Source organism: Lissotriton vulgaris, chromosome 2_1 (assembly GCF_964263255.1).
Source record: "Lissotriton vulgaris chromosome 2_1, aLisVul1.2, whole genome shotgun sequence".
Classification (NCBI taxonomy): domain Eukaryota; kingdom Metazoa; phylum Chordata; class Amphibia; order Caudata; family Salamandridae; genus Lissotriton; species Lissotriton vulgaris.
The window spans coordinates 187,038,356-187,063,663 of record NC_141687.1 but is presented as its reverse complement, the minus strand read 5'-3'; the positions used below and the strand labels follow the sequence as shown (position 1 = coordinate 187,063,663).

Sequence of the window (25,308 nt, the reverse complement as noted above, 5' to 3'; positions counted from 1 at the left end):
TGGGAAAACAAGAGTCAGGAGGATTCAATGGAGTGGAAGGTGGAAAGCAATGCACACACATCCTTTAAAACGTACCAAAGCCAGAAGTAGTGTTGGTTCGTAACACTTGGAACACAACTACTCAAATCGCTGCCAGTGGTAACTTACACCCATCCCTCCCTGACCTCACATACCATCCAGGCACACACACCACGGATTCCTAGTAGGCCAAATGGCAGTAGCACAGCCATAGTGTACAACAATTGACTACCTGGAAATGTGGCAATGACACACAATAGCAAGATAACATCCGTTGCAATACACTAATGTCTCAGAAGGAACACACATTTCTTTTAAAAGTAGAACAAACTCATTGGGTGAAACTGCACACGAATGAGAGTGTATGCAGGGCAGCTGAGCCACCACAAACCTCAACTTCTGCTCTTTGTGCCTCAAACCAATTGATACAAAGTGTAAGGAATAAAAGCATTACTAACCAATATATAAAGGTTGTCAGCACCAGGGTCTATTGATGAGGTGAAGAAGTGAAACGAAAGAGTACTCGATCAAAGGGTTACAATCGCTGATGTGGCAGATAAAGAGATTGTGGGAAGTGTTGCGTCAAACCACATGCTCTCCTAGACATGGTTGGGTAATGGGAATTTGAGCCGACATCGCCACTTTGCCACACCTAAGCTGCAACTGTCCATGAAAATGTAGATGTTGCCCTGTTCTTCTTGGTCCCTTGCTGCTTCCAGGTGACCAGTGGCATCATAGAACACATCTTGGAGACTACAAAGTCTTGATGCCTACTCCAGCTTTTGAAAAGTAATTTGCAGAAGTATGCAACCATGAACCATGGCATAGCAGCACACATGCACCACCTGCAGCAACCAACACCCATTAAACATCTGTTATCCGTTGGAATCTTTCTATGAATATGGCATATGTGATACCAGAAGAGAACTCGAGCATGTATCTGCCAATTTCCGTGGCTCAACAAATGAGAGGATCCGGCTCTGGTAGTCAATGTTTGTGCACCGCTGCAGGCCGAAGACTATGGCAACAAAGCTGTTTGGCGAGTGTCACCTCTAATGCAAATGTATAGGCACGTGAATCGAGCATGTCCCACTCGCAGCGCCAGGCGGCAAACACATGTTGCATAAACAACAAAACATGAGAATGCACACAACAGAATACATGCTTAACCAAACCGCTTTAGGTGATGAAAGCATACAATATTGCATAGCCATTCCAAGCAGGTAGCAATGAGCAGCCTGTAACCCTCTATCCTTTGACAGCTTCTGGACAGTACTGATTACCACCTCAACAAAGCTGTATCCGAGCACACATAAACACCAGAGACATTTCTGGACAGATGTTTACATTCCTTATGTCACACGTTGGCATTCTGGTGGACATGCAGTGTGCTTCCAAGATGTTGGCTTCAAGAGTGTCATGGCATTTTGTGTGCTACACACTATCACACTACTTCTGCCAGTTCATACTGATAACAACATTGCCCTCTTGCCTTACTCAGGAAAAGGACATGGGAATGGGCATGTCAGAAGATGTGATGTCTGCCAGCAACAACTTGCATATGTGTGTTAATAATGGAATTACAGCTCTTATTGGGTTAATTGGGTAGTTGGAAAAAGTTATGCCATCATGTCACTGAAAACCAGACCCAGCTCATCCTTTGTGCCCACTATGTGCTATCTCTGGCTGCCAGTATCACTACCATACAAGCCGTTCTTCATTTGTCACCACCAGGGCACTAAACAAGTCTGGGTACAGAAATGGATGCATACTACATAATGTCTGAGGATGTACAGGGAAGGTCTGTGGAGCATCTCACTACCAAGTAAGCTTTCGACGTAAGAGTTGGACGTTGTCACAAGTGCCTTGGCCAAGTGGTCCATGCCGGAAGGTGCATGCAGCTTGGAAGCATCGGGATGACCCCAAGATGTGGTTATGATTCCTGGTGGAATTACTACTGGAGATGGTGTGCCAGGGAGACTGAGATCCCCTCCCTGACCTTGATGTGATGGCTTCAGATCGCTCTTGTCTACCTTAACTCGAGAGAGGCAAATTATTCTCTATTTGGTCCCACAACCCTTTCTAAAATTGCCCCAGTATTTTTTTTTCTTACTTGTCAGTAGTACTGATGATGAGAAAGTCATTCAGTGCTTTTCTACCTGTGAAAAAAGACTTGTTTCTAAAATGGGCCAAAGAAGCCCTCCTTAGCATAAGTTAGTGCAAAGATGATAATGCTGCAAAGGGGGGGGGGCGGGAGGGGGTCAGTAGTTGTGTCCATGGGGGTCAGGGAAAGACCCTCTGTATGCACCAGATTAATACATTTTCTGAAAGAGATGTTTCATAATGAGAATGCATTAGTATTAAAGCATTCATTCAAAAAATGTAAGTACTCTTTTATTCTAGTAGTTTACTATGGTTTCTTTTCATGCGCATATGTGAAAATAAGAGGATTTAAGCTTTATTTTTTTTTTTAAAGAAAACTATTCAGCTTGGGCCAAATACTTGACCAAATATTGTGTATTTGGCTGAATACTAAATATACTATTTCGTAAATCCATAACTATTGTATTAACCAATAAGAAAACATCAGTGTGTAAGTAAAATTAATTTATTTTCGCTCAGTTAAATAAGAAAAAATTAAAATATTTTGGCTTCCATGATGACAAAATTATTGAGTATCATTCACACGTTACATAACAATAGAAGGAAGCACATAGTTTGAGCTTATTTAGGATCGATGACAGACAGTCAATAAATAGTTATAACTTAAAGCAAAAAATGTTGTGCCAGCCCTAAAATAAAATATTTAAATTATGCCTATCAATGAAGGACATTTTGATGACCATGGACATAGTACATGGATTGGTGTATCCAGCCGGAAGTGAAGTCATCACTCAATCTCTGAAGTTTCCATAGGAATCACTCTAAATTGCTGCCAGGTCATGAACAGTGGGGCACCTCCCGCCTCTCATTTCAGTTCCAAATCATTGACATAGTCCTGAACCCAGGGGTTTTCTGGGTTTTCACAGACCTCGCGTCCTCTTCTAGTGATGAATCTGTGGGAGAAAGAGAGGAATTAGCGGGGCGTGGAACACTAGAGTAGAATCCACCAGTTAGTTGACTTGATACACCAGTGAGATCAGACAAAATACATATTTTTGTTATAAACTCAACGCACTATGACACCAGAAAATACGACTGTGTGGCCAATACTACTCCCCCACATCATCAAAAAAGGCCACTGTGTTCTCACTGTTCCTTCACCATTGATGGAGCAAGGATTCGCACGTAAAGCGCCTTGCTCTCATACAAGAACCTCGCCTAATGTATAATCCTATTAACCCAGTTGTTCGTCATTTATTATACGCTTTCCCAAACACACGGGTGTCCCCAGGATGCTTGCTCGTATGTCATTTCCATACTAACGAAGCTTGCACTAAAGAATCGGCTGCTTCGCTGAAATTCAGTCTGCGCATGCGTCGGTCATACCCATGTGATGTGACGCACTCGCATTCTGGAGGGAATCTATTGCACATGCGCACTGTTGCAAACATGGCCGCTTGTCCTTTTACCACGCTCTACGCTTGCCACAGCTGCTTCAGCCTATCTGTCCTTTCGCACTAAAACGTAACCCTATAGCTATTATAAAATAAGGGATGTTTAGAATTTATCATGGTATACAGTGTGATCATTTTATATGTGATTTTAATTTGTTTTCGCTTACTTTTCATGTACCGCGTCTCTGGGGCTGGGAAAATCGGGAGCGGAGCCATACTTGAAGCTCTGCTGGGCAACACCATGTGACCGGGGAAAAATTCTACCGCGCAGTAGCTGAAACAAGCCAGCTGGCTCCTGAAGCCTGATGCGCCTGAGAACTCCTCGCAAGAGACTAGAATTTACATTGTTGCTACACTTCATATTCTTGTATTGTATTTTGTATGCCTATGCATGGGAACGTGAAACCCAAGGGGCGGGTAGGAAAATTATAATATTTAGGGTGAGAAAGTCGAATTCTAGGAGGTGGTAATGACCGCACCACCTCTCCTGACCAATCGTAATGTGGGAAACTGTCACTTGCAACATTAGTGGGTGGTCTGAGGTACCCCAAAACAGTATAACTGCCCTAGTTTAGCTTAGGAAAATTGTCCGACTTGTCCGAGTAGCAGACCTGTCACTGACCCTACGAACTCTATAGGTGCTCAATCTGAGAGTGCTGCGGAGCACTCTGTCCATACTTTCCACAAACTCCTAAGGGGTGGAAATAATCCTAAGTGCTGGCGAAGCACTTTGCTGGGGAAATTCGAAAACCCAAATCGGGGTTACTGGCGGATTACTTGCAGGAGGGGGTAACGCAGGCGTTGCTGTCCGAAGCTGTAGGTGTTGGTCGTACCCTGGGAGGCCCAGTCTTGACCCAAAACCTGAGGGGTATCCTGTCCTGAACTGTCCGTGGGCTGTACCTGTTCGCATTCTGGTATTCCAATTCCTTGAGGGTCCTGTCCCCGTCTTTCCGAACTGACCCGTGGCCAGGGTTAGTCTTCACTCCTATCTAGGTAAATATAAGGGGTGGGTTTGCGTTTTCTCATAGTTTTTTCTCACTTAACTCATGACCGTTTCCTTCTTCTTAAAGGGAATAATCTTGATTTTGATATTCGTTCTTGAAATGCCAAACTATATATGTTTTGCTTATTAGACTTGTTCCACATCTCTCCCTTCCTTTAGAACTTTGCTGAACTGTCAAAATATTAGCGTGTTCCAATTTTTCCTTTTCCTTTAGTACGATTGCGGTGAACGTAGCAAGAATAGTTTAAAGACTTTAGGTTAAGTACATGTTTTAGGTCCCACGCATATCCTATGTCCTAGTATTAAGTTGCAGTGACTAGTCTTGTTCTAAAAATTCCTACCTTTAGTCTTCCCGTATACTCAAATGGTCCTGATTTTAACCCTTAGTTACCTGGTGTTTTTGATTTTGATGTTCGACGTGTTATTCTGCATATCGCTTATTGCCTTGGCATATTCTCTTTGAATTCCTATATAAAACTTTTAACTTCATCAGGTGTCTGTGGTCATTTTACAAGAAAATGTGGATAAGTATGTTCTGAAGTATAAAGAGTATTTTTCCTAGGTTCCCTGTCTACTATTTTCCCTAATAGCTCCAGATCTGTCATATGAATTTGTGCCTGGGGTAAGTCAGGTACATGGTAAGCAGAGGTGTAAAACCAAACCTTAATTGCTCATAGAAGCGTGCAACAGAAACCATCACCCAGTTCACCCCAAATGTCAATGGTGTATTAAATTTTTGCACGCCAGGGCCCAGTGCGTGTAAGTAATAGGTGAACTCGTTGACCTGGGTGAACTGCGCGCTCTATCAGTAATTTTCTGGTAACCAGAGGATGGTTTGGACTAGTTAGATTAGGTAGACAGGATAGTTGATAAACAAACCGTGAACATAAAATGTGCTGCTGATTTTCTACTGTATTGGTTCAAATATTTTGAAATGTTTAAGGATTTATATGTAAATGTACACGATTTTTGCATTGCTGCTATAAATGTTATATTAACCGAAAAATTGTTTGTAAATGTTCAGTGTAGTCCGAATCCCCGGGGAAGTATTTAGCTAACGGTGAGCAGAATCCGGCTAGCTGTTGAAGTCACTGGTTTGAGTCATTAGTGCAGGGTTAGGAATAACTGGAAGCACTAATTAGGACCTTTGGTTGCATCTGAGTAAATGATAGCTACGAGTCCTTTATAAAACTTTCATTGCGATATCACCTAGTAAGGGTCGCATACGGAAGAAGTAGTAGGGTCTCCGAGGCTTGAATGGTAAGTAAATTAGTCCACTGGTGAAACCCTGACTTAGTATATATCCCAGGAAGAAGTGGATAAGTCAGGGGAATAACAGGTTCTATTTTACGTATGTAAAAGGTTAGGCAAAGAAGTCTATCCGGAGTGAATGAAAAGTAGACAGAAGTGGTTTACTAGCAGCGAAAGAAAATTCTTTTATCTCTTTAGAACACTCAGACATAGTGGCAAACGTTGCGTGTTGTTGACTAAGATTTGCATTCGCACTTTAGAGAGAGTAAAAAGTTTCCGTTACCTTGTGAAGGAGGGAGTCAGTCGGAAGACTGCTCTGACGTCACTCCGTGCCGCGCTGGTATTGGTCGAAACAGCGGGTGTGTAGTGAAGCCGAATTTGTGAAGGAGGGGTGAGTGCCGAAGCGTGAGACTCTGTCTTGCGAAAAGGCCGCGCACCCATTGGTTAAGGATTTTGTATTCTCTAAGTTGATTGGGTACTACGAAATAAAAGTCGCGCTAGCATTGGAAGCATAAAGGTAAACAAAATTAATCAGGCCGAGTTAGAAGAGAGTCTGGAAAATTATATGTGGTATCCAGATTTTATACCAAATCCAAAGTATCTAGGATTTCATAAGGATCAGATTTTACGAGGTAGACCACACATGATGTATGGAATAAAAAGGAAAATGTCATTTACTGATAAAATAAAGAATTTTTTCAAAACTGATAAACCCATTAGAACGAGGGAAGGTGTGCTCATTCCCCCGCCAAATACTCCTGCCTCCTTCATGATGTTTGATAAAGGGTACCATACCTGTGTATGGCTAGAAAACTGGGCAAAGTATACTGCAGATGACGGAGTCCTAGCATTCCCTGTTGAAGGTACATTTAATGGTCGGATCCTGTTTAACCTAAGGACCCGCATGAATGAATTACACCCTAGACCTAGGTTGACCCAGTATGAAGCCCTGGAAGAATGGGAGATTGAGGCTCTGGAGAGAGATAGGCCCCGGATGGACAAGGGAATAAGTAAATGGTATCCGAGGGTTCAAGCGCAAACCAAAGAGCAGAAAATGAAGCAGTGGAGGCAAAACATGATGACAGAAGGATTGTTTCCAATGATGGGGGTGTTAGAAGAGAGGAAAGGAAAAAGTAAAGAAAAGACCCATCATTTAATGCCTGTAGGGGACTCAGAAGATGAGCACTTAGAAGATTTGTTAATGAAAAATCCACCTCCCTATGTTGCTGAATCAGAACCTGTGCAATCTCCAAACCCATTTTTGAAATATCCCAGATGTCGGAGGGATAGTGATACAGATGGAACGGGTACAGACAGTAAAACCAGCAATGGGGATGGGTTTTGCAGACCAAAATCTACGGTCCCAAATTATCAGCCGTTCGGAGAAGATCCACCTCGGTTGGTTACTCCGACTGCTCCAAGTATTTATCCTCCCTTGGTACCTCAGGTATTGCATGACAACTCTGCAGAAAAGGCTTTACGAGAGAAGGAGAAAGAAGCCCTGGCTAGACAGCGAGATGATTCAGTTCGAACCATTGCCCAGATACATCCCCATCCTGATTCCCTGACTATTCCAGTAACTATTGGTCCAGCTATTCCACTGTATAGGGATGACCTGGCTAGTCCTCGTCCTCCTATTATCACCCCAATTATGCCAACTCCTAGCATTCCACTCCAGAGAAAAGAAATGCTCATAGATGATGATCAAGAAAGTGAATGTGAATCCGTGGTTCTGATGGATATGCCCATCAGGGAAAACAGAACTAGCATGTCGGGATCCAGAAGTCAGAATAAGGCAAAAGAAGTTCTGATTGGGAGCACGTCGGGAATTAGGAGTGCCACAGTGGTATCCCCAGAAGAATTAGACAGATGGACCAAAGAACTGGAGAAAGAGACCACTCCCCAACCCAAAGCATTAGAAATATATAAATTAAGAATAGAAATAGAAGAAATGATGGCTGGAAATGTGGGAGTGGAACGCCTGAACTCTTTCAGTGAAGAAGAGTTACTGTTCATCAGTAAAAACCTTACCCGAAACGCTAGGTTGCTCCATGAAAGGTTATTGGACACTGCCACAGAAATGGGGATAGATATCAGTCGTTCCAAAATTCTTCAGAAACCCTACAGGGTAGATTTTCTGACAAAGACTTGGAAAGCTTAAATATAATGGGAAAACAGATCCAAATAAAAGAATTATTGAAACTCTTACAGAAATGGGGGGATGTAGGAAAGTGGAGAACCCGGTGGGCAAAGAAAAAGGAAGACAGCAGGGCTAAGTCTCAGGCTTCAGAATTCGTGTTGAAAGAAGTAAAGCCGACAGAAAAATTGTGCCCCATGAGAGAGGTCCCAGGAGGAAAATATGTACATGTCCCTTGGTCCCGACAGGATATTGTGTCATTTACTAATGACTTCCCGAAATTACGGGAGAAACCAGTTGATTGGTACAGGCAGGTAGAACGCTTCATAAAAGTTCAGAAATGCCTCTTGAAAGATCTGGATGGGTTTTTCGACATTGTAGTCCCTGTAGATCTATGGACCGAATGTAAAATAGAAATTGATTGGCCTAATGATGAATACCCCAGAGATGAGAAAACCGGAGCTCCCTCACCTGAGGTAATGAGGAAATATGACCAGGTCATACAGTACCTTAAGAAAAAGGTGCCCGCAAAAGAGACAGATTGGACCAGAATAGATAGAACCACCCAAGAACGTGATGAAACTGTACATTCCTTTTATGAAAGATTACTGCAAGTATTTAAGACTTACAGTGGAATCGATAATGTAGACATGAAAGACATGACCCATTTCAGTTACAGATTTGTGTTAGGATTAAGACCTGAAATATCACAATGGATTCGAGATAATAAAATCAGTTGGCAGGGAAAACCCATAGATGATGTTCTAAAGTATGCAAAATACTGCGAAGATGAAATCGAAAATAAAAAGAAGGCTCTCAAAGAAAAGGTAATGTGGGCACAGGTGAAATTAGCTGAACAGCAGGAAAAACAGTTAAGCAAATTAAATACTAATAATAATGCTCAGAGTGCCACTGTTGGGGTAGGAGGGAAGCCCCGAACTAAAATGAGTCGAGAAGAGGCTATGAAGAAGTTTCCGTGCCACGGGTGCGGACAGATAGGGCATTGGAGAGACGAGTGTCCACACCTGCAGGCCGGTAATGCCCCTGTAAATGGTTTAACTCCACAGGTGCAGAAAGAGGGGACAAGAAAGAACCAGCAACAGGTAAAATTACCTCCAGTACCTCGCGCTCCTAGACAAAATTTTAAGAATCAGGGTCAGCAGAATGAGAGGGCGGAAGTATGGGAAGTCGAGAATGAAAGAGATGCAGTCATTCCACAGTACTTGTTAAATGACACCTTCCTCTATGAAAATCAAGATTGACGGGGCCTGAGAGGGGAGGACGAGGAGTGCGTGCTTGGCGCCTCCTTACCGGTAGACCAGACTGGACCATACATTGAAGGAAAGGTTGAGGGAAAAGACGTCACCTTTCTGTTGGACACTGGTGCTACCAGATCTACTGTAAGAACGGTGGATGTTCCTAACCTACCCCTCTCGGGAGAAGCAATCCAGGTAGTGGGCGTCTCCAATCAAATAATAAGTACTCCAGTAACAGAACCAATGGAAATTTCTATAGGAAATTTCAAGGAAATGCACAGATTTGTAGTCTGTGATTCCAGTCCCGTGAACCTGTTAGGACGTGATTTGTTGTGCAAGATGCATTGTACCATCTATTGCACACCAAAGGGCGTCGAAATTCAGACCCCCGATGAAGATGGTCTGTACAAACTGATGTTGGTCAGACAAGATTCTGATATCAAACCTTTAACAGTTGAGGATTTACCTGAAGAACTCCAGTTAAGAGTAGTAACAGAAGTGTGGGACTTCACAGGAAAAGATGTAGGCTTAATGGCAAATGTGGACCCAGTTAAAATAACAATAAAAACGAATGCTGTATACCCGAAAAAGAGACAGTACAAAATGAGTGCAGAAGTAAAAGCAGGAGTAGCGACTGAGATTACCAGGCTGCTCGAAGCAGAAATAATAGAGGAAGTGATGAGCAGTCCCTGTAATTCGCCTATCATTGGGATCAAAAAGCCTAGTGGAAAATACCGGGTGGTGCAAGATTTACGCAAGGTAAACCAGATTGTTGTGCCTTGCTGTCCGGTGGTGCCTAACCCTGCAGTGATACTATATCAGATTCCCTGGAATGCAGAATGGTTCACTGTCATCGACCTGTGCCATGCATTCTTTTCCATCCCATTGCATCCAGAAAGCAAGTTCCTTTTCAGTTTTGAATTTGACAGTCATATCTATGTCTGGAATCGTGTCCCCCAGGGGTACACCGAAAGTCCATCGATTTTCAATCAGATACTAAAAAAGTGCCTTGAAACCCTAGTGCTGCCAAGAGAGTCTGTTCTGGTGCAGTACATAGATGACCTGTTAGTGGCATCTAAAACCCAGACGGACTGTGTCACTGACACAATTGCCTTGCTGAATCACTTAGGAAAAGGAGGACATAAAGTGTCACCTGACAAGTTACAATTTTGTAAAAACTCAGTGAAGTATCTGGGGCACCAGATGGAAAAAGGAATCAGGAAAGTTACTACAGAAAGAATCAAAATAATTAAAGCAATGGAACTGCCCAGAACTCAGAAAGAGGTGAGAATGTTCTTAGGAGTTGTGGGTTACTGCAGACAATGGATTGTAGGATTTGCGGCTCTAGCTAGACCTCTGATAAAAATGACAAAGAAAGGAGTAGAAGACCCCGTCAGTTGGGACAGTGAAAGCATGAACGCTTGGGTAACTTTGAGAAACTGTCTATGTACCGCTCCTGCATTGGGTATGCCTGATTACTCTAAGCCCTTTGAGCTATTCTGTGACACGAGAGAGAATTGTGCTCTTTCAGTCCTGACCCAGGAGCACGGATTAGTTAGACGACCGGTGGCCTATTTTTCAGCCACCCTAGATCCGGTGGCTGCTGGATTACCTGGATGCCTGAAAGCAGTTGCTGCTACTTGAGTCAGTCTGGAACAGAGTGAGAACATTGTCATGGGACATCACGTCACTGTATATGTTCCTCATTCTGTTGTAATCCTACTGACTAGAACTAAGACCCAGTACCTCACACCTAGTCGGCTGACTAAGTATGAGAGAATTTTGATTGGCGCTGAAAATGTAACCATTTCCCGGTGCAATGTCCTAAACCCTGCGACACTGTTACCTGTCCCTCTGGATGTAGAAATTGAAGAGGGAGGGGAACATAATTGCATCGATTTAACTGAATTCAGTACAAAGCCCCGTCCGGACATCCGTGAAATAGCATTACTTGATGGGGATAAGACAATGTTCGTGGACGGCTCATGTTTGAGACATGAGAGTGGGAGTCTGTGTGCTGCCTATGCTGTGGTCACATTGACGGAAACCATAGAAGCATCTTACCTGAGCGAGGTGAAATCTGCACAAGTGGCAGAGCTCATCGCGTTAACCAGAGCATGTAAGAGGGGTAAGAACAAGAGAATAACTGTTTACACCGACAGCCAGTATTGTTTCGGGGTTGTTCATGACTTCGGCCAATTATGGCTGCAAAGAGAATTCATGACTTCCTCAGGCACCCCTATCAGAAATGGAAAGGTGGTGCATAACTTACTGGAAGCTATCCAATTGCCCAAAGAATTGGCTGTGGTCAAGTGTGCGGCTCACAAATCTGGGAATGATGATGTGACCGCCGGTAATAGGTACGCTGACCAAATTGCACAGTTTTGTGCCCGATACCAAATGTCCCTCCAAATTGCGTTGTGGGGTGGAACCAGCTGCCAACTTATGTTGTTTGAGAATGTGTCAACGTGGAAAGAATTAAAGGATTTGCAACAGGCAACCGACAGGCAAGAAAAAGGCAGGTGGGCAGCAGATGGATGCAAATTGAGAGATGATGGTGTGGTGGTAAACTCGACTGGGGTGCCTGTACTGCCTGATAGCTTGATCGACCCCATGATCAGAATGATACATGAACCAACACATATGGGAAGAGACGCAATGTGTCGAGTGTTTGACAAGGTGTTCTGTAATACAAAATTCAGGAACCAGGCGGAAAGGCTTTGCCAGAGGTGCCTAGTGTGTCAGCAGTTCAATGCAGGAAAAAGGACTGTGGTAGAACAGAGTACTGTTGGAAAGGCAGTAGGTCCCTTTGTCAGAATGCAGGCAGACTTTATAACAATGCCTAGGTGTCAAGGGTATAGATACATCTTAGTCATAGTTTGCCTATTCTCCCGGTGGGTGGAAGCATATCCCGCAAAGAAAAATGATGCCCTAACTACCGCCAAATTATTGCTCAGGGAGTTGATACCTAGGTACGGAATTCCCGAGATAATCGAAACGGACCAAGGTGGGCATTTTGCCAACGATGTCCTAGAAGAACTCTGTAAAGCATTCAAAATGAAGCAAAGACTGCATTGTGCCTACCGTCCAGAGGCTTCTGGGGTAGTGGAGCAAATAAATGGCACCCTGAAATCCAGATTGGCAAAGATGTGTGATTCCACAAAAATGAACTGGATAGAGGCTTTGCCCCTTGTGCTGATGAGTTTGAGAAGTATCCCGAACAGAAAAACTGGCCTAAGTCCCCATGAAGTGTTAATGGGAAGAGTGATGCGACAGGCATGGGTACCCGGACACAAACTGCTAAGCATTTCTGATGATATGGTGCTAGAATACTGCAAGCAGCTGGGTGACCAAGTGCGTTCTCTCTCTCAGCAGATTGGAGAGACAGCTGACGAGTGGCCAAAGACTCCAGCACATAAACTGCAACCAGGAGATTGGGTGGCGTTAAAGAAACACACCCGGAGCAGTTGCCTGAAACCAAGGTGGGGAAAGCTACGACAAGTGATCCTCGTCACTACAACTGCTGTAAAGTGTGCTGGTGTACCGAAGTGGATCCACGACAGCCACACAAAGCGGGTGACTGGAGAAAACGCGACTGGAGCTGAAGGCAGCGCAGCTGAAGAGGCTCCCGAGGAGGAGAGTCCGGAGCTAGCTGACATCGAACTGCCGAGCACAAGTCGAGACATTGAATGGTTCCCCGCCGACGACCAGGTTCATGATCCAATACGAACCAGGAAATATTCCTACTTAGACAGTGAGTGGGATAGTCCAGGTGAGCTAGAAATAGAAGAGGAAGATCAGGTCAACAAGAACCACATCACACCTGATCAGGAAGTAGGCCAAGTAGGGTCAGATCAAGACATCGAAACTCCTCCTGAAACTCCGGAGACTGGAGAGGGACAGATAGTAATTAGAGCTGACGTTCATGCAGAAGAAAACGAAGAGATCGAAGAGCATGAACAGGAACAGATAGAAATAGATCAACGTGCTCAGACAACCGAAATAAAAGCAACCAGAAAGAAAAAGCAAGTACGATTTGAATCTGAGCAGGGTCAGACTAGGGACCAGGCAGAAGAAATAGATGAAAGACCTGGAACCAGTCAGACAGGTAGGGAAACAGGAGTGCCACAACAAAAAGTAAAGAGAGTGCACGAAGAAGGCCAAGTTTCCTCAACTACTGGGAGGCACGGAGGCAGAAGTGCACCCCGATACGTCAAAAGACTGAGGCTCAGACTAAAGACAGTCGAAGAAAAACTGAAAGACCGAAAAAGGGCTGAAAGTGAAAGAAAGGCAGCCCAAGGCAAGTCGCTAAGAAAGAGCGACAGAGTAAAGAAACAGAACCGACTGTATCGGAGCCCTGAATGGACTTACTTTGTGTTGGAAGAAATTGACGAGCCCCACCATAGTGGCAACAGTGACGAAGAGTCCATCGCTGGTCGGAGTTCTGACGAAGACCCTCCTTGAGAAAGCCCCGAAGTGAGCCACTGGTACAAAGAAACGAAGAGGGGTAGCAAAAGCCACCTGTAAGCTAAACATGTCTGATCCGAATGTCTCTGGAAGGTCCCGATGTGGGTGTCTTAAAACTTGCTGTAAAATATGCTTGTGTAGTATAGCAATGCTAATAGTAATGTGGATAGGACTAACAGTTTTTCTACCTTTTATGATAAGTAAAAATCCTAACTTGTCCCCTACTGAACCAGAAGCAGTAGACGTAGGGGCTGTACAGACCGCAGAAACACCACGAAGCTTAGAAAGACGCGACAAACAAGTAAGACTGACACACACACGACCTAATTTAGAAGCATCAGATGAGGATGGACTACACTTTCACAAAATGAGAAACAGGACACATTTAAATGTTTTTGCTAACTTGTTAGTGCATTACGTAGAAGCTATGGAAATAGAGGACTGTTATGTCTGCATGAAGCTACCAACCTCAGTGGCTGAAGGCGTGACATATCACCATCTACCTTTAACTTATGGAATTTCCTGTAGTATATTAGCTAGCTTGTTTTATAGGAGCACTTTACAGTACTATTATTCAAATGCTGACGTAGTATTTTCTGAGCTTCCTATTAGAGGACACCTGAACCTTGTACATACTAAAAGTGACGTGACCCGTTATATGGGAGAATATTTTCTGACTATAGGCAACATAGATTTAGATGAAGCAAGACAAGCTAATCTGACCTGTTCTCTGCAAGAGCAGGAAAAGATGTTCATTAAGATGGCAGACAGAAGGAGAGAAAAGTTTCAGAAGAAGGCAAATGACAAAAAGGATAGAGTCCCTAAGTGGGCTGAGCACATGGATAACACCTCGCAAGGCGAAGCTAATCCTGCCTTGTTGTTGGATTTTGAACGAAAGGGGAAACTTTGTATCCATAGGGAAAAGACAGAGTACTATAACAATGTATTCATCGGTTCCAGCGAGTGTGAACATAATTACAAGGTAATTGGAGGTTGGGGTTTCAAAAATGGATCAGAACCTGTGTTTCCCGGAATATATTATATATGTGGGAACAAGGCTTATTTCAAATTGCCGGGCCACTGGTATGGAAGCTGCTACTTTGGCATTGTTTTCCCGAAAATATACCATGTGAATAATGCTGCTGGAAGCGATGAAGAAACTAATGGCTTAGTGCGTAGTAAACGTGAAAGTGTAGGTGAAATTATAGGTGATATTTTTAGTGCACTGATACCTGGAATGGGGGTAGTTCTGAACACTCATAGAATCTGCAAATTGTCTACAGTAGTGGACCGGCTATCAACGGACACTGCTGCTGGATTCCTGATGGTCAATACTGAAATGGTTGCAATCAGATCAATGGTTTTGCAAAACCGCCTTGCTCTTGACACCCTATTAGCAAAAGAGGGCGGAGTCTGTAGAATGCTGAAAGCGCAACATTGTTGCACTTACATTCCTGATAAAAGTATCGAATTAAAACAATATGTGAAGAACATAACTAATTTGGAAAAAGAACTCAAACCATTGGAGGTTGACAGTGCCTGGACGAGACTGACTGGAGGTCTCTCCTCTATAGGTAGTTGGTTTTCTAACCTAGGTAGAAATATTTTGTGGAAAATACTGATGCCAATAGTTGTGATAGGTGTGGTTGTATTGATTATCTTCATCTGCTGCAAATGCCAGAAATGCAAAAAGAAGTCTCAAGAAAATAAGAGGGGGGTGAAGAGAAATATTGATGAACTAGAATTAGAAGAATTAAGAAATGAAGTCTACAAAAAGGTGAAAAATCACCACTCTCATAGAGAAGCTGAAAGAAAACTCAACAATAAGTTTGTTGAAATCCAAATGAGTGATGTGGATGAATGAAAAAGTTGGCATCTGTTTCCTTCATGTAGTGATGATAGTAAATATCATCAAAGAGGGGATTGATGGAGCAAGGATTCGCACGTAAAGCGCCTTGCTCTCATACAAGAACCTCGCCTAATGTATAATCCTATTAACCCAGTTGTTCGTCATTTATTATACGCTTTCCCAAACACACGGGTGTCCCCAGGATGCTTGCTCGTATGTCTTTTCCATACTAACGAAGCTTGCACTAAAGAATCGGCTGCTTCGCTGAAATTCAGTCTGCGCATGCGTCGGTCATACCCATGTGATGTGACGCACTCGCATTCTGGAGGGAATCTATTGCACATGCGCACTGTTGCAAACATGGCCGCTTGTCCTTTTACCACGCTCTACGCTTGCCACAGCTGCTTCAGCCTATCTGTCCTTTCGCACTAAAACGTAACCCTATAGCTATTATAAAATAAGGGATGTTTAGAATTTATCATGGTATACAGTGTGATCATTTTATATGTGATTTTAATTTGTTTTCGCTTACTTTTCATGTACCGCGTCTCTGGGGCTGGGAAAATCGGGAGCGGAGCCATACTTGAAGCTCTGCTGGGCAACACCATGTGACCGGGGAGAAATTCTACCGCGCAGAAGCTGAAACAAGCCAGCTGGCTCCTGAAGCCTGATGCGCCTGAGAACTCCTCGCAAGAGACTAGAACTTACAGTGAGATTGATTTACATTGTTGCTACACTTCATATTCTTGTATTGTATTTTGTATGCCTATGCATGGGAACGTGAAACCCAAGGGGCGGGTAGGAAAATTATAATATTTAGGGTGAGAAAGTCGAATTCTAGGAGGTGGTAATGACCGCACCACCTCTCCTGACCAATCGTAATGTGGGAAACTGTCACTTGCAACATTAGTGGGTGGTCTGAGGTACCCCAAAACAGTATAACTGCCCTAGTTTAGCTTAGGAAAATTGTCCGACTTGTCCGAGTAGCAGACCTGTCACTGACCCTACGAACTCTATAGGTGCTCAATCTGAGAGTGCTGCGGAGCACTCTGTCCATACTTTCCACAAACTCCTAAGGGGTGGAAATAATCCTAAGTGCTGGCGAAGCACTTTGCTGGGGAAATTCGAAAACCCAAATCGGGGTTACTGGCGGATTACTTGCAGGAGGGGGTAACGCAGGCGTTGCTGTCCGAAGCTGTAGGTGTTGGTCGTACCCTGGGAGGCCCAGTCTTGACCCAAAACCTGAGGGGTATCCTGTCCTGAACTGTCCGTGGGCTGTACCTGTTCGCATTCTGGTATTCCAATTCCTTGAGGGTCCTGTCCCCGTCTTTCCGAACTGACCCGTGGCCAGGGTTAGTCTTCACTCCTATCTAGGTAAATATAAGGGGTGGGTTTGCGTTTTCTCATAGTTTTTTCTCACTTAACTCATGACCGTTTCCTTCTTCTTAAAGGGAATAATCTTGATTTTGATATTCGTTCTTGAAATGCCAAACTATATATGTGTTGCTTATTAGACTTGTTCCACATCTCTCCCTTCCTTTAGAACTTTGCTGAACTGTCAAAATATTAGCGTGTTCCAATTTTTCCTTTTCCTTTAGTACGATTGCGGTGAACGTAGCAAGAATAGTTTAAAGACTTTAGGTTAAGTACATGTTTTAGGTCCCACGCATATCCTATGTCCTAGTATTAAGTTGCAGTGACTAGTCTTGTTCTAAAAATTCCTACCTTTAGTCTTCCCGTATACTCAAATGGTCCTGATTTTAACCCTTAGTTACCTGGTGTTTTTGATTTTGATGTTCGACGTGTTATTCTGCATATCGCTTATTGCCTTGGCATATTCTCTTTGAATTCCTATATAAAACTTTTAACTTCATCAGGTGTCTGTGGTCATTTTACAAGAAAATGTGGATAAGTATGTTCTGAAGTATAAAGAGTATTTTTCCTAGGTTCCCTGTCTACTATTTTCCCTAATAGCTCCAGATCTGTCATATGAATTTGTGCCTGGGGTAAGTCAGGTACATAGTAAGCAGAGGTGTAAAACCAAACCTTAATTGCTTATAGAAGCGTGCAACAGAAACCATCACCCAGTTCACCCCAAATGTCAATGGTGTATTACATTTTTGCACGCCAGGGCCCAGTGCGTGTAAGTAATTGGTGAACTCGGTGACCTGGGTGAACTGCGCGCTCTATCACCATGACATCAAAAATAATCCCTCTCGATACTATGTTATGTAAGCTAGCCTATGATGCCATATCGCCATTGTTTTCCCACGCTGTGACTTGTATGTTCCTTTTGTCTGTGCTTAATAAACAGATGTTAAACAAAAATGATCCCTCTATCCTCAATATCACCTCACTATGACAACAGAGACTATCACTTTATCCTTAGTATCACTCTACTACGATATTGAAACAATATTGTTGTCCTATTGGAACTCCAGAACTAGCATGTTAACCCCTGTATTATCTTTAGAATTCACTGTGCTGTGCTGTACAAGTCCACAGGCTTCTTCCAAGGTGGCACTGACCAAGTACTTCCTAAATATATGGGGCCTCATTTATGAGGCTGTGCGTCACTTTTACACTTACAGATACGTCAGAAATACTGACGTATCTGTTACTCCTTGCGGCATGATGCATCATACATTAAATATGATGCATCAGGAATGTCGCAAGGAGTGCGCACTGAGAAGTGACGCATCGCTGCTTTCACGCAGCGATGCGTCATTTCTCATAAATGAGGCCCATGCTCTTTGCAGCTCCCTTCACTTCTTCCATGGTACAAGCATCTGAGTCCTTGTAAGGATACAAGTGGCTGAGGCAGACACATAACCATGAAATGGGAAAGCAGGAGGCCTGAAATGTGAATAGTGGGCACATTTTAAGGCTCAGAGTCTTGAATGTCTTTTGTGATGCTGAAGGAGGCTATGCTATCCTGCTGCCTGGTGGTCACTAGTGGCACCAGAAGAGTGTTTTTTTTTTATTCACCCAGAAAGAATTCCTCAGGACACTGCCCAGGCTGAGCAGGTCTGTAGTTTGTGAATCCCTGGGGTGCGCTCGGAGCATTGTGCCATGACGGGTAAACTACCAGCAAAGATGTGATGTTGAGACTATAGAGAGTCGAGGAACCTGTTCGTATGTGCTTGCTCCATTTATTCGCAGTGCATTCATTTTTTAAGGTTCTGGGTTTGGAAATTCTTATATTGGCGGTTCTTCATTGTGGCTATCAAGGTACCATTGCTTCCTCTTCAATGATTGGAAAGATGTCTTGAAGTCAAGATCATTCAGATAGCCAACAATGCCCTTTCAATTGACAAACAATGCCTTAAATAACAGTGCTTTAGCAGAGCTTCAATGGGGCATGTTCTAGTACATGGCTGTGGTGCGTTGCTCCTAGCAGCACCAAATCTGGGATATATACAAAGTAGCTCCTAAACATTAACCTATACATCTATATGTTAGAGTCATAGAAATAATTCTACTTGCTCCAGGGAAGGATAACTTATCCTGTAACCTGACAAACTGAAATATAATATGGAAATGGCACACATACAATTATATTTTGAAACTGGTAGGCGTGTGGAGGCTGGTGCATCAAACATTCAGTTATCTTCCAATATTGGTAAATATTTACATCATTTCCAACTGGAGAGATGGTGTTCTCTGTTAGGGCTTTCCTATTAACGCTGGAAAGACAAGGGTGGAGGGTCAATGTTACTGAACTATATTGTGGGGTGGGGGCATGTGAACTAAGCCTGCTCAGCATCAAGACTTTCAGTTTCAAACCAACAATTCAGATCATTTAGGCCTGATCTTGCAGGACTGGGAAGACTTGGTGAGAGCTTCAATGACCACTTCAGAGTTAGTAAGTGTGGAATCAGACTGAAAGAACTAGTACTCTAGTACAGTGGCTTGCACCACAAAATGGGGGAAAGCTGGAAAGACGTGACCCAATAAGCTAGGCAACTTACATCACTGCTGGCATGGAGCACTGGCTGCTGGTGAAGAAATAATCCTGGACGTGGCTCTGTGGGATCTTCCGGGAGGCGTAGGAGAAGCAGCAGGAGGTTGGGGAATCTGCACCGGCTGTAGAAGAGGAAAACCAGAGGTGTAAAAGTTGGAGAACACCCACCCATTGCTAATCTAGAGCATAAGTAGCGATGCCCTCACCATGTCAGTGACCACCCTTCCTCCCTGGCCGAAAGTAGTGGTCCCACACTTGTGAAAATCCCCAAATAGCAGTAATACCTCTCTCTCCTGTTGCGTCATCCCGCCCCATGTCGATTCTAATTCATACAAGTATCTTATTTGTGCGCACACACAAGGGCGCACACGCATACACACACAATCTGCTCTACATCCTAGTGCATTCTGTGTGTTCTGACCAAGTGTTCATATCCACTGTGGGTGTTCTGTAATTCTGCCTGCATTCGATGCTCCTGCAGATTAAACAGCAATCAAATCTCTTGATAGGAGGCCCAAGAGCCTAAAGTTTGAGCGTGGATAGCACTTTATGACCCAGACTTTCAGCACATGCAACTTACAGTACAGAGTGAAAGCACCAGCACTCACCAGGGGCAGCCAGGAGCTCAGAGCAGAAGGCAGCCAGGAGGAGAACAGAGGCAGCAGCCAGGGAGAGCTTCATGGCAGCTTTTGGTCTGGGACTGAGCTCTGAGCAGAACGTGTTCTATGTGTGAGCTGCGGCTGACTGGTCTCTCTGCTCGTCCCCACCTGTATATATGAGCAGAATACTGGAGGTTCTTGAGGGTGGGATTGGGGGCAGGAGTGATTACAATATTGTTAGATGGAGGTTTTGACAGTGGAAATGCACAAATGGCGTAAAGATAGAAACTCTGCAGAATGGAGAGAGCTAAATCTGGCAGCTTGAGTAATGCAGGAAATCTGAGGGGAGGTGAGAAGAGCTCGCGCTCCAAACCCTGGCGGGCTCAGTCTGCAAAGGAGGAACCAAGAAGAACAGGAAGTGATGACAACAGACACTTATTGCAGGGAGTTTCTCTTTCTCCAGATGCAGAGGGCTCACAGTGAAATGTTCACAGCTCTGACATGTGTTTACATTAACTTAGGAACTAAAGATGGCTGGTGGACTTTCTCGGAATCCTAAGATGACTTAATGATCGCATTCTTACGTCATTTCGGACAGAAGCCTCTCCTAACATCTTTGTCCTATTTTTAGTCTTAGATCATTTCGTGCCACCAACAGCAAACTCCAATGATTTGAAAACAGCATTGTACAGGCCTGCGCCTCTGCATGGGTTATCCACATAGGTCTCAAGTACCAGGGGGCATATTTACAGGGTCTGGGGCATCTCTGCAAATGTTATGTTGTGTTATGTTATGTTATGTTATGTTATGTTATGTTATGTTAAAATCATTTTTACCGCGCACGGACACCAAACGGTTTCATGGCGCTCATAGACAAAAGCAGAGGGGCCAAGCAGCAGGGTGTAATAAGTTCATTACACAAGATGTAGGTTCCAAGAAGATTTATTCCAGAGAAACAGCTTTACAACCACAGGTAGAAAGACAGGTCTTCACAGCATCAACTCCACAGCAAACAGTAAAAGTCAAGGCAAAACATTTTACATAACACAGGGTGATTCTAAATGACATAGAGTAATTCCAAATGACATCAAGTCATGGAATACCACACACCTCCCCCTTTAAATAAAAAAATAATAATAATTAAAATAAAACAAATAAAACACAGAGAAAAAAAAAACAAAAAAAATGAAAGAAAGATTAGTTGATAGTTAAGATCTAACATAATCCTTGAACTTTGAAGGAACACATTTGATACGTTCACTGCGTCTTAAGGAAATTTCTTCGCAGTCTACATTCAGTGAAAGGTTATCAATTTCAACAGAAGAGTTAGGTAGAACGTCAGAATGGGTCACAACATCAGAACTATTTACAAACCTATTCTCTAAATTGTCATATACCTCATGTGTACCAGGAAATCCATTAGAATCGTGGTCCAAGATGGACTTCTCTGAGAAAGTGGTCTTTTGAGTGGGAGGAACAATAGTGGTCTTGCATAAGGAGATTCTCCTCAAATTCCATATTTTACCTCCTTCCACTCTGACAGCTTTACTAAAAATCTCAATGACCTTGACAGGATCAGACCATTTAGAAACTTTCCTGTGTAACAATCCGCCTAACTTTACACGAACAAAGTCACCAATTTTAATACTGCAAGTAGTGTATTTTTTCCTGGCAGAATGTTGAATCATTCTTTCCTGGTACTTACCAATTTTATCCTTCAACTCTTTAAAATCTAACTCGTAAGAAGAGTTACCTCTTAGCCACCAAGGTAAAAGCCTAGAACCTGGTTTCCTACCACGTAACAATTCAAATGGAGACAAACCAGTTACTGAATTGGGAGACAAACGATAGGTCAACAAGGTCGCCTGAAGAGCTTTCTTCCACTTCAAACCACTTTTCACAGCCAACTGGCAAGATTCCTTGATGACCCTGTTGAACCTCTCGACTTGGCCATTGGCTTGTGGAAAGTAATTTGAAGTTCTTTTATGTACAATTCCACAATTACTGAGGAAATCTTCAAATTCCTTACTAATGAACTGTGGACCATTGTCCGAAACAAGTTCTTCCGGTAGACCTTCTCTAGCAAAAATGTCATCAAGTAATTCAATGACATGCTCAGAGGAAGTTCTCTCAACAATCTTCAGTTCAGGCCATTTAGAGAAGTAATCAATAAGAACCAAAGCAAACAATTCTTTTCCAGACTGGTAACTAAAAGGTCCAATAATGTCAATGGCTAGTCTACGCCAAGGACCGTTGGCATATTCAATGGGAGTCGTGTCAACAGACACACTCTTTACAGACTTGTCGCTCAGTGAGCAAGGGGAAGAATTCCTGACCCAATTATCTACCATAGCTTCGACACCAGGCCACCAGTAATGTTCCCTAATTCTCCTTTTAGTAGTGGACATCCCCATGTGTCCCTCGTGTGCTAATTTGCAAATAATTTCCCTTAGTTTCAAAGGAGGAATAATTTTATCAGATCTGACAATAATGTCTTGTGACAACATCAATTCATCCCTAACTTTGTAGAATGATGACAAATCACCGGAAAGTTTTCTCTCTTCAGGCCAACCTTTAATCAAGAACTCTTTAACTTGGTTCAAGACATGATCATTCCTCATAGCTTCTAACCAGTCTTTCTCAGAATTATGTTCCTTTTGACTAAGTCATCTAAGATTTCTTTCAATTTAGGTCTGTAGGCTAGAGGAACATTTCTTACTCTGTGTCTAACAGGCAAAGCGTTATCATTTAAGATAATTTTGTGTTTAAAATCAGCATACTTTCCTAACTCATCGTTAAAAATTTCAGGAAATTTCTCAAGTACCATTTTAGTGAAACTACTGTTGGATACATCTAGAGTTAAGTTCACCATAGAATCAGTGATTGACTTCTGAAAACGAGGTTCATCAACATAAACTGGAGGATTAGCATTAGGATCTAATTTGATTCCCAAACCACGTTGATGAGGCCAACCAAGAATGGATACCCCTTTAGTAGATACATAAACTTTTCCCTCGATATCCCAATTCTTAAAGTATAGCTTAGCCCAAAAAAAACCTTCTAAAGCGATCTTTTGTCCTGTGTAACCACCAGGATAGATATCTGGACTTAATAATCCTCTGTGATTCCACAATTGTACAAAAACGTTCTTGCTCATAATGGTGTACCATGCACAAGAATCAACAAAAACTTAAACGGGTTTACCATCCATAAGAATAGTACAAGAAGGAAATTTTTGTTGAACACATTCTTCAACAGAAAGTATACAGTTCAAGCTATTAAGAACCTCCTCTTCTTCAGGAGATATATATAGTTGATTTTCTGACCTGATCTGCATACATTACCAAAATGCCCTTTTTTCTTGCACTTTACGCAGATTTTATCCCAAGCAGGACAGCCTTTGTAATTGCCCACATGGTTGGAACTTCCACATCTATAGCAAAGTATTATGTTCTTTTTGACAAAATTCCTATTATCATTGGCATTCTTTACATATTCTTTTTTGAAATTAGTTTTACTACTGGAAAAACTCCAGATTTTTAACAATAGCTACTTCAATATCAGGAACATGTGTTTTCTGATTTTCCCCCTTATTTAAGACACAAATATTTCTGAGTGTTCTATGCCTTTAGCTATGTACACTACTGCAGATAATGTGGTTTCAGTTCCTAACCAAAATCTTTCTTGGATCTTTTTGCTTTTAGTCTTCATCATTATTTGATCCCTAAGAACTTGTTTGTAAGATATAGTCTCAAAAGCACAGGTGCAAGCAAGTGAACGTAATGCGTCAACATAATCCTCAATTGTTTCATCAGGTTTCTGCTCACGAGAATAGAATTTGAATCTTTCCATCACAGTATTTATTCTCCTACCAAAACGAATCTTCATTTGTTTGGCAGCTTTATCAAAAACATCCATATCACCAGCATCTTCTAAGGGTGGTAAATTGTCAAATTCTTTAATTCCAGCACCCCCAAGACAATGTCTCAAAAGAGTAAGTTTTCTTTTAGCAGAACAACCATCTTTTTCTAATACCTCTACATATGCAATAAACATAGGGTACCAAAGATCCCATTCTATAGAAGGATCACCTGCAACTTGAAGAAAATGAGGAGGTGCAGCAATATTAGACATTTTGTAAATAAAGGTTAATGTTGAAACAATATAAGCAATTAAATAAATATGAACTTGAAAAGTAAAAATAATAATGTAGTTGGTGTGCAAATCACCGTAGTTATGGATTTGCTGAAATGAAGTTTTCTCTCTTTAAACCGCCGTTTTTCTCTATTTAAATTGCCGTTTTTCTCTCTTTAAATCGCCGTATAAATTGTAAGTTGTAGAACGAATATATATCCTTTGCAGATTGATTCAGAGCAAATACGAAGATTCTGCTTCAACCTTTACCAAAATGGCCGCCAAGAGCGTCAGCTATGCGCGATGACGTGCGCAATAACGCGTGTATCCCAGAGTGCAATGCCGTGTAAACAATGAAGAGAGAGCGAGGTGCAGGAAGCTCGAGCAATGCCCCGTGAGAAGTTCGGAGAGTAAACGAACTGCAAGGAGCTCGAGGTGAGTTCCTTTGAATATAAACAACCAGGGAAAAGCGCTCTCAATGAAAAATGAAACAGATCTGCAATTACTAATTTGAAGTTCGTAATGCCTGGAAGAACACCGCTCGATAAATGCGGTCGAAAAGGCAATAAATATCATGTAAATGCCGATTTAAAATTTAAAGTTAGTCAATGAGAGAAATTACGTTTGTCGAACAAACAGGTTCCTTTGGAAAAGTTCAAGGAGAGGATTCACACAATTGAAGAAACAAGGTTTTCTTTAAGTTGAGAAAAAAAAATGAAAATATGACCAATCCAACAGAAAAAGAAGTGAACGCTGTTTTCTTCTGAGATCTGGATCCCCAATCGTCGCCAGTAATTGTGTAATAAGTTCATTACACAAGATGTAGGTTCCAAGAAGATTTATTCCAGAGAAACAGCTTTACAACCACAGGTAGAAAGACAGGTCTTCACAGCATCAACTCCACAGCAAACAGTAAAAGTCAAGGCAAAACATTCTACATAACACAGGGTGATTCTAAATGACATAGAGTAATTCCAAATGACATCAAGTCATGGAATACCACACAGGGTTACTCATATGCTAACTGAAAGAGATGAGTCTTAAGTAGTTTGCGAAAACAGGTATAGTTAGGA

General features: G+C 42.5%; 1 protein-coding gene across 1 annotated transcript; it reads right to left on the bottom strand.

Moving 5' to 3' along the window:
- Window positions 1–2,611: 2,611 nt before the first annotated feature.
- Window positions 2,612–20,234, bottom strand: LOC147729813 (C-C motif chemokine 4-like). The gene is made up of 3 exons (XM_086954714.1): window positions 20,111–20,234; window positions 19,510–19,624; window positions 2,612–3,074 (listed from the first exon to the last, which is right to left on the bottom strand). The coding sequence occupies exons 1-3, from the start codon at window positions 20,181–20,183 to the stop codon at window positions 2,987–2,989; spliced, it is 276 nt and encodes a 91-aa protein (XP_086810840.1). The 5' UTR covers window positions 20,184–20,234; the 3' UTR covers window positions 2,612–2,986.
- Between the last annotated feature and the right edge of the window lie 5,074 nt (window positions 20,235–25,308).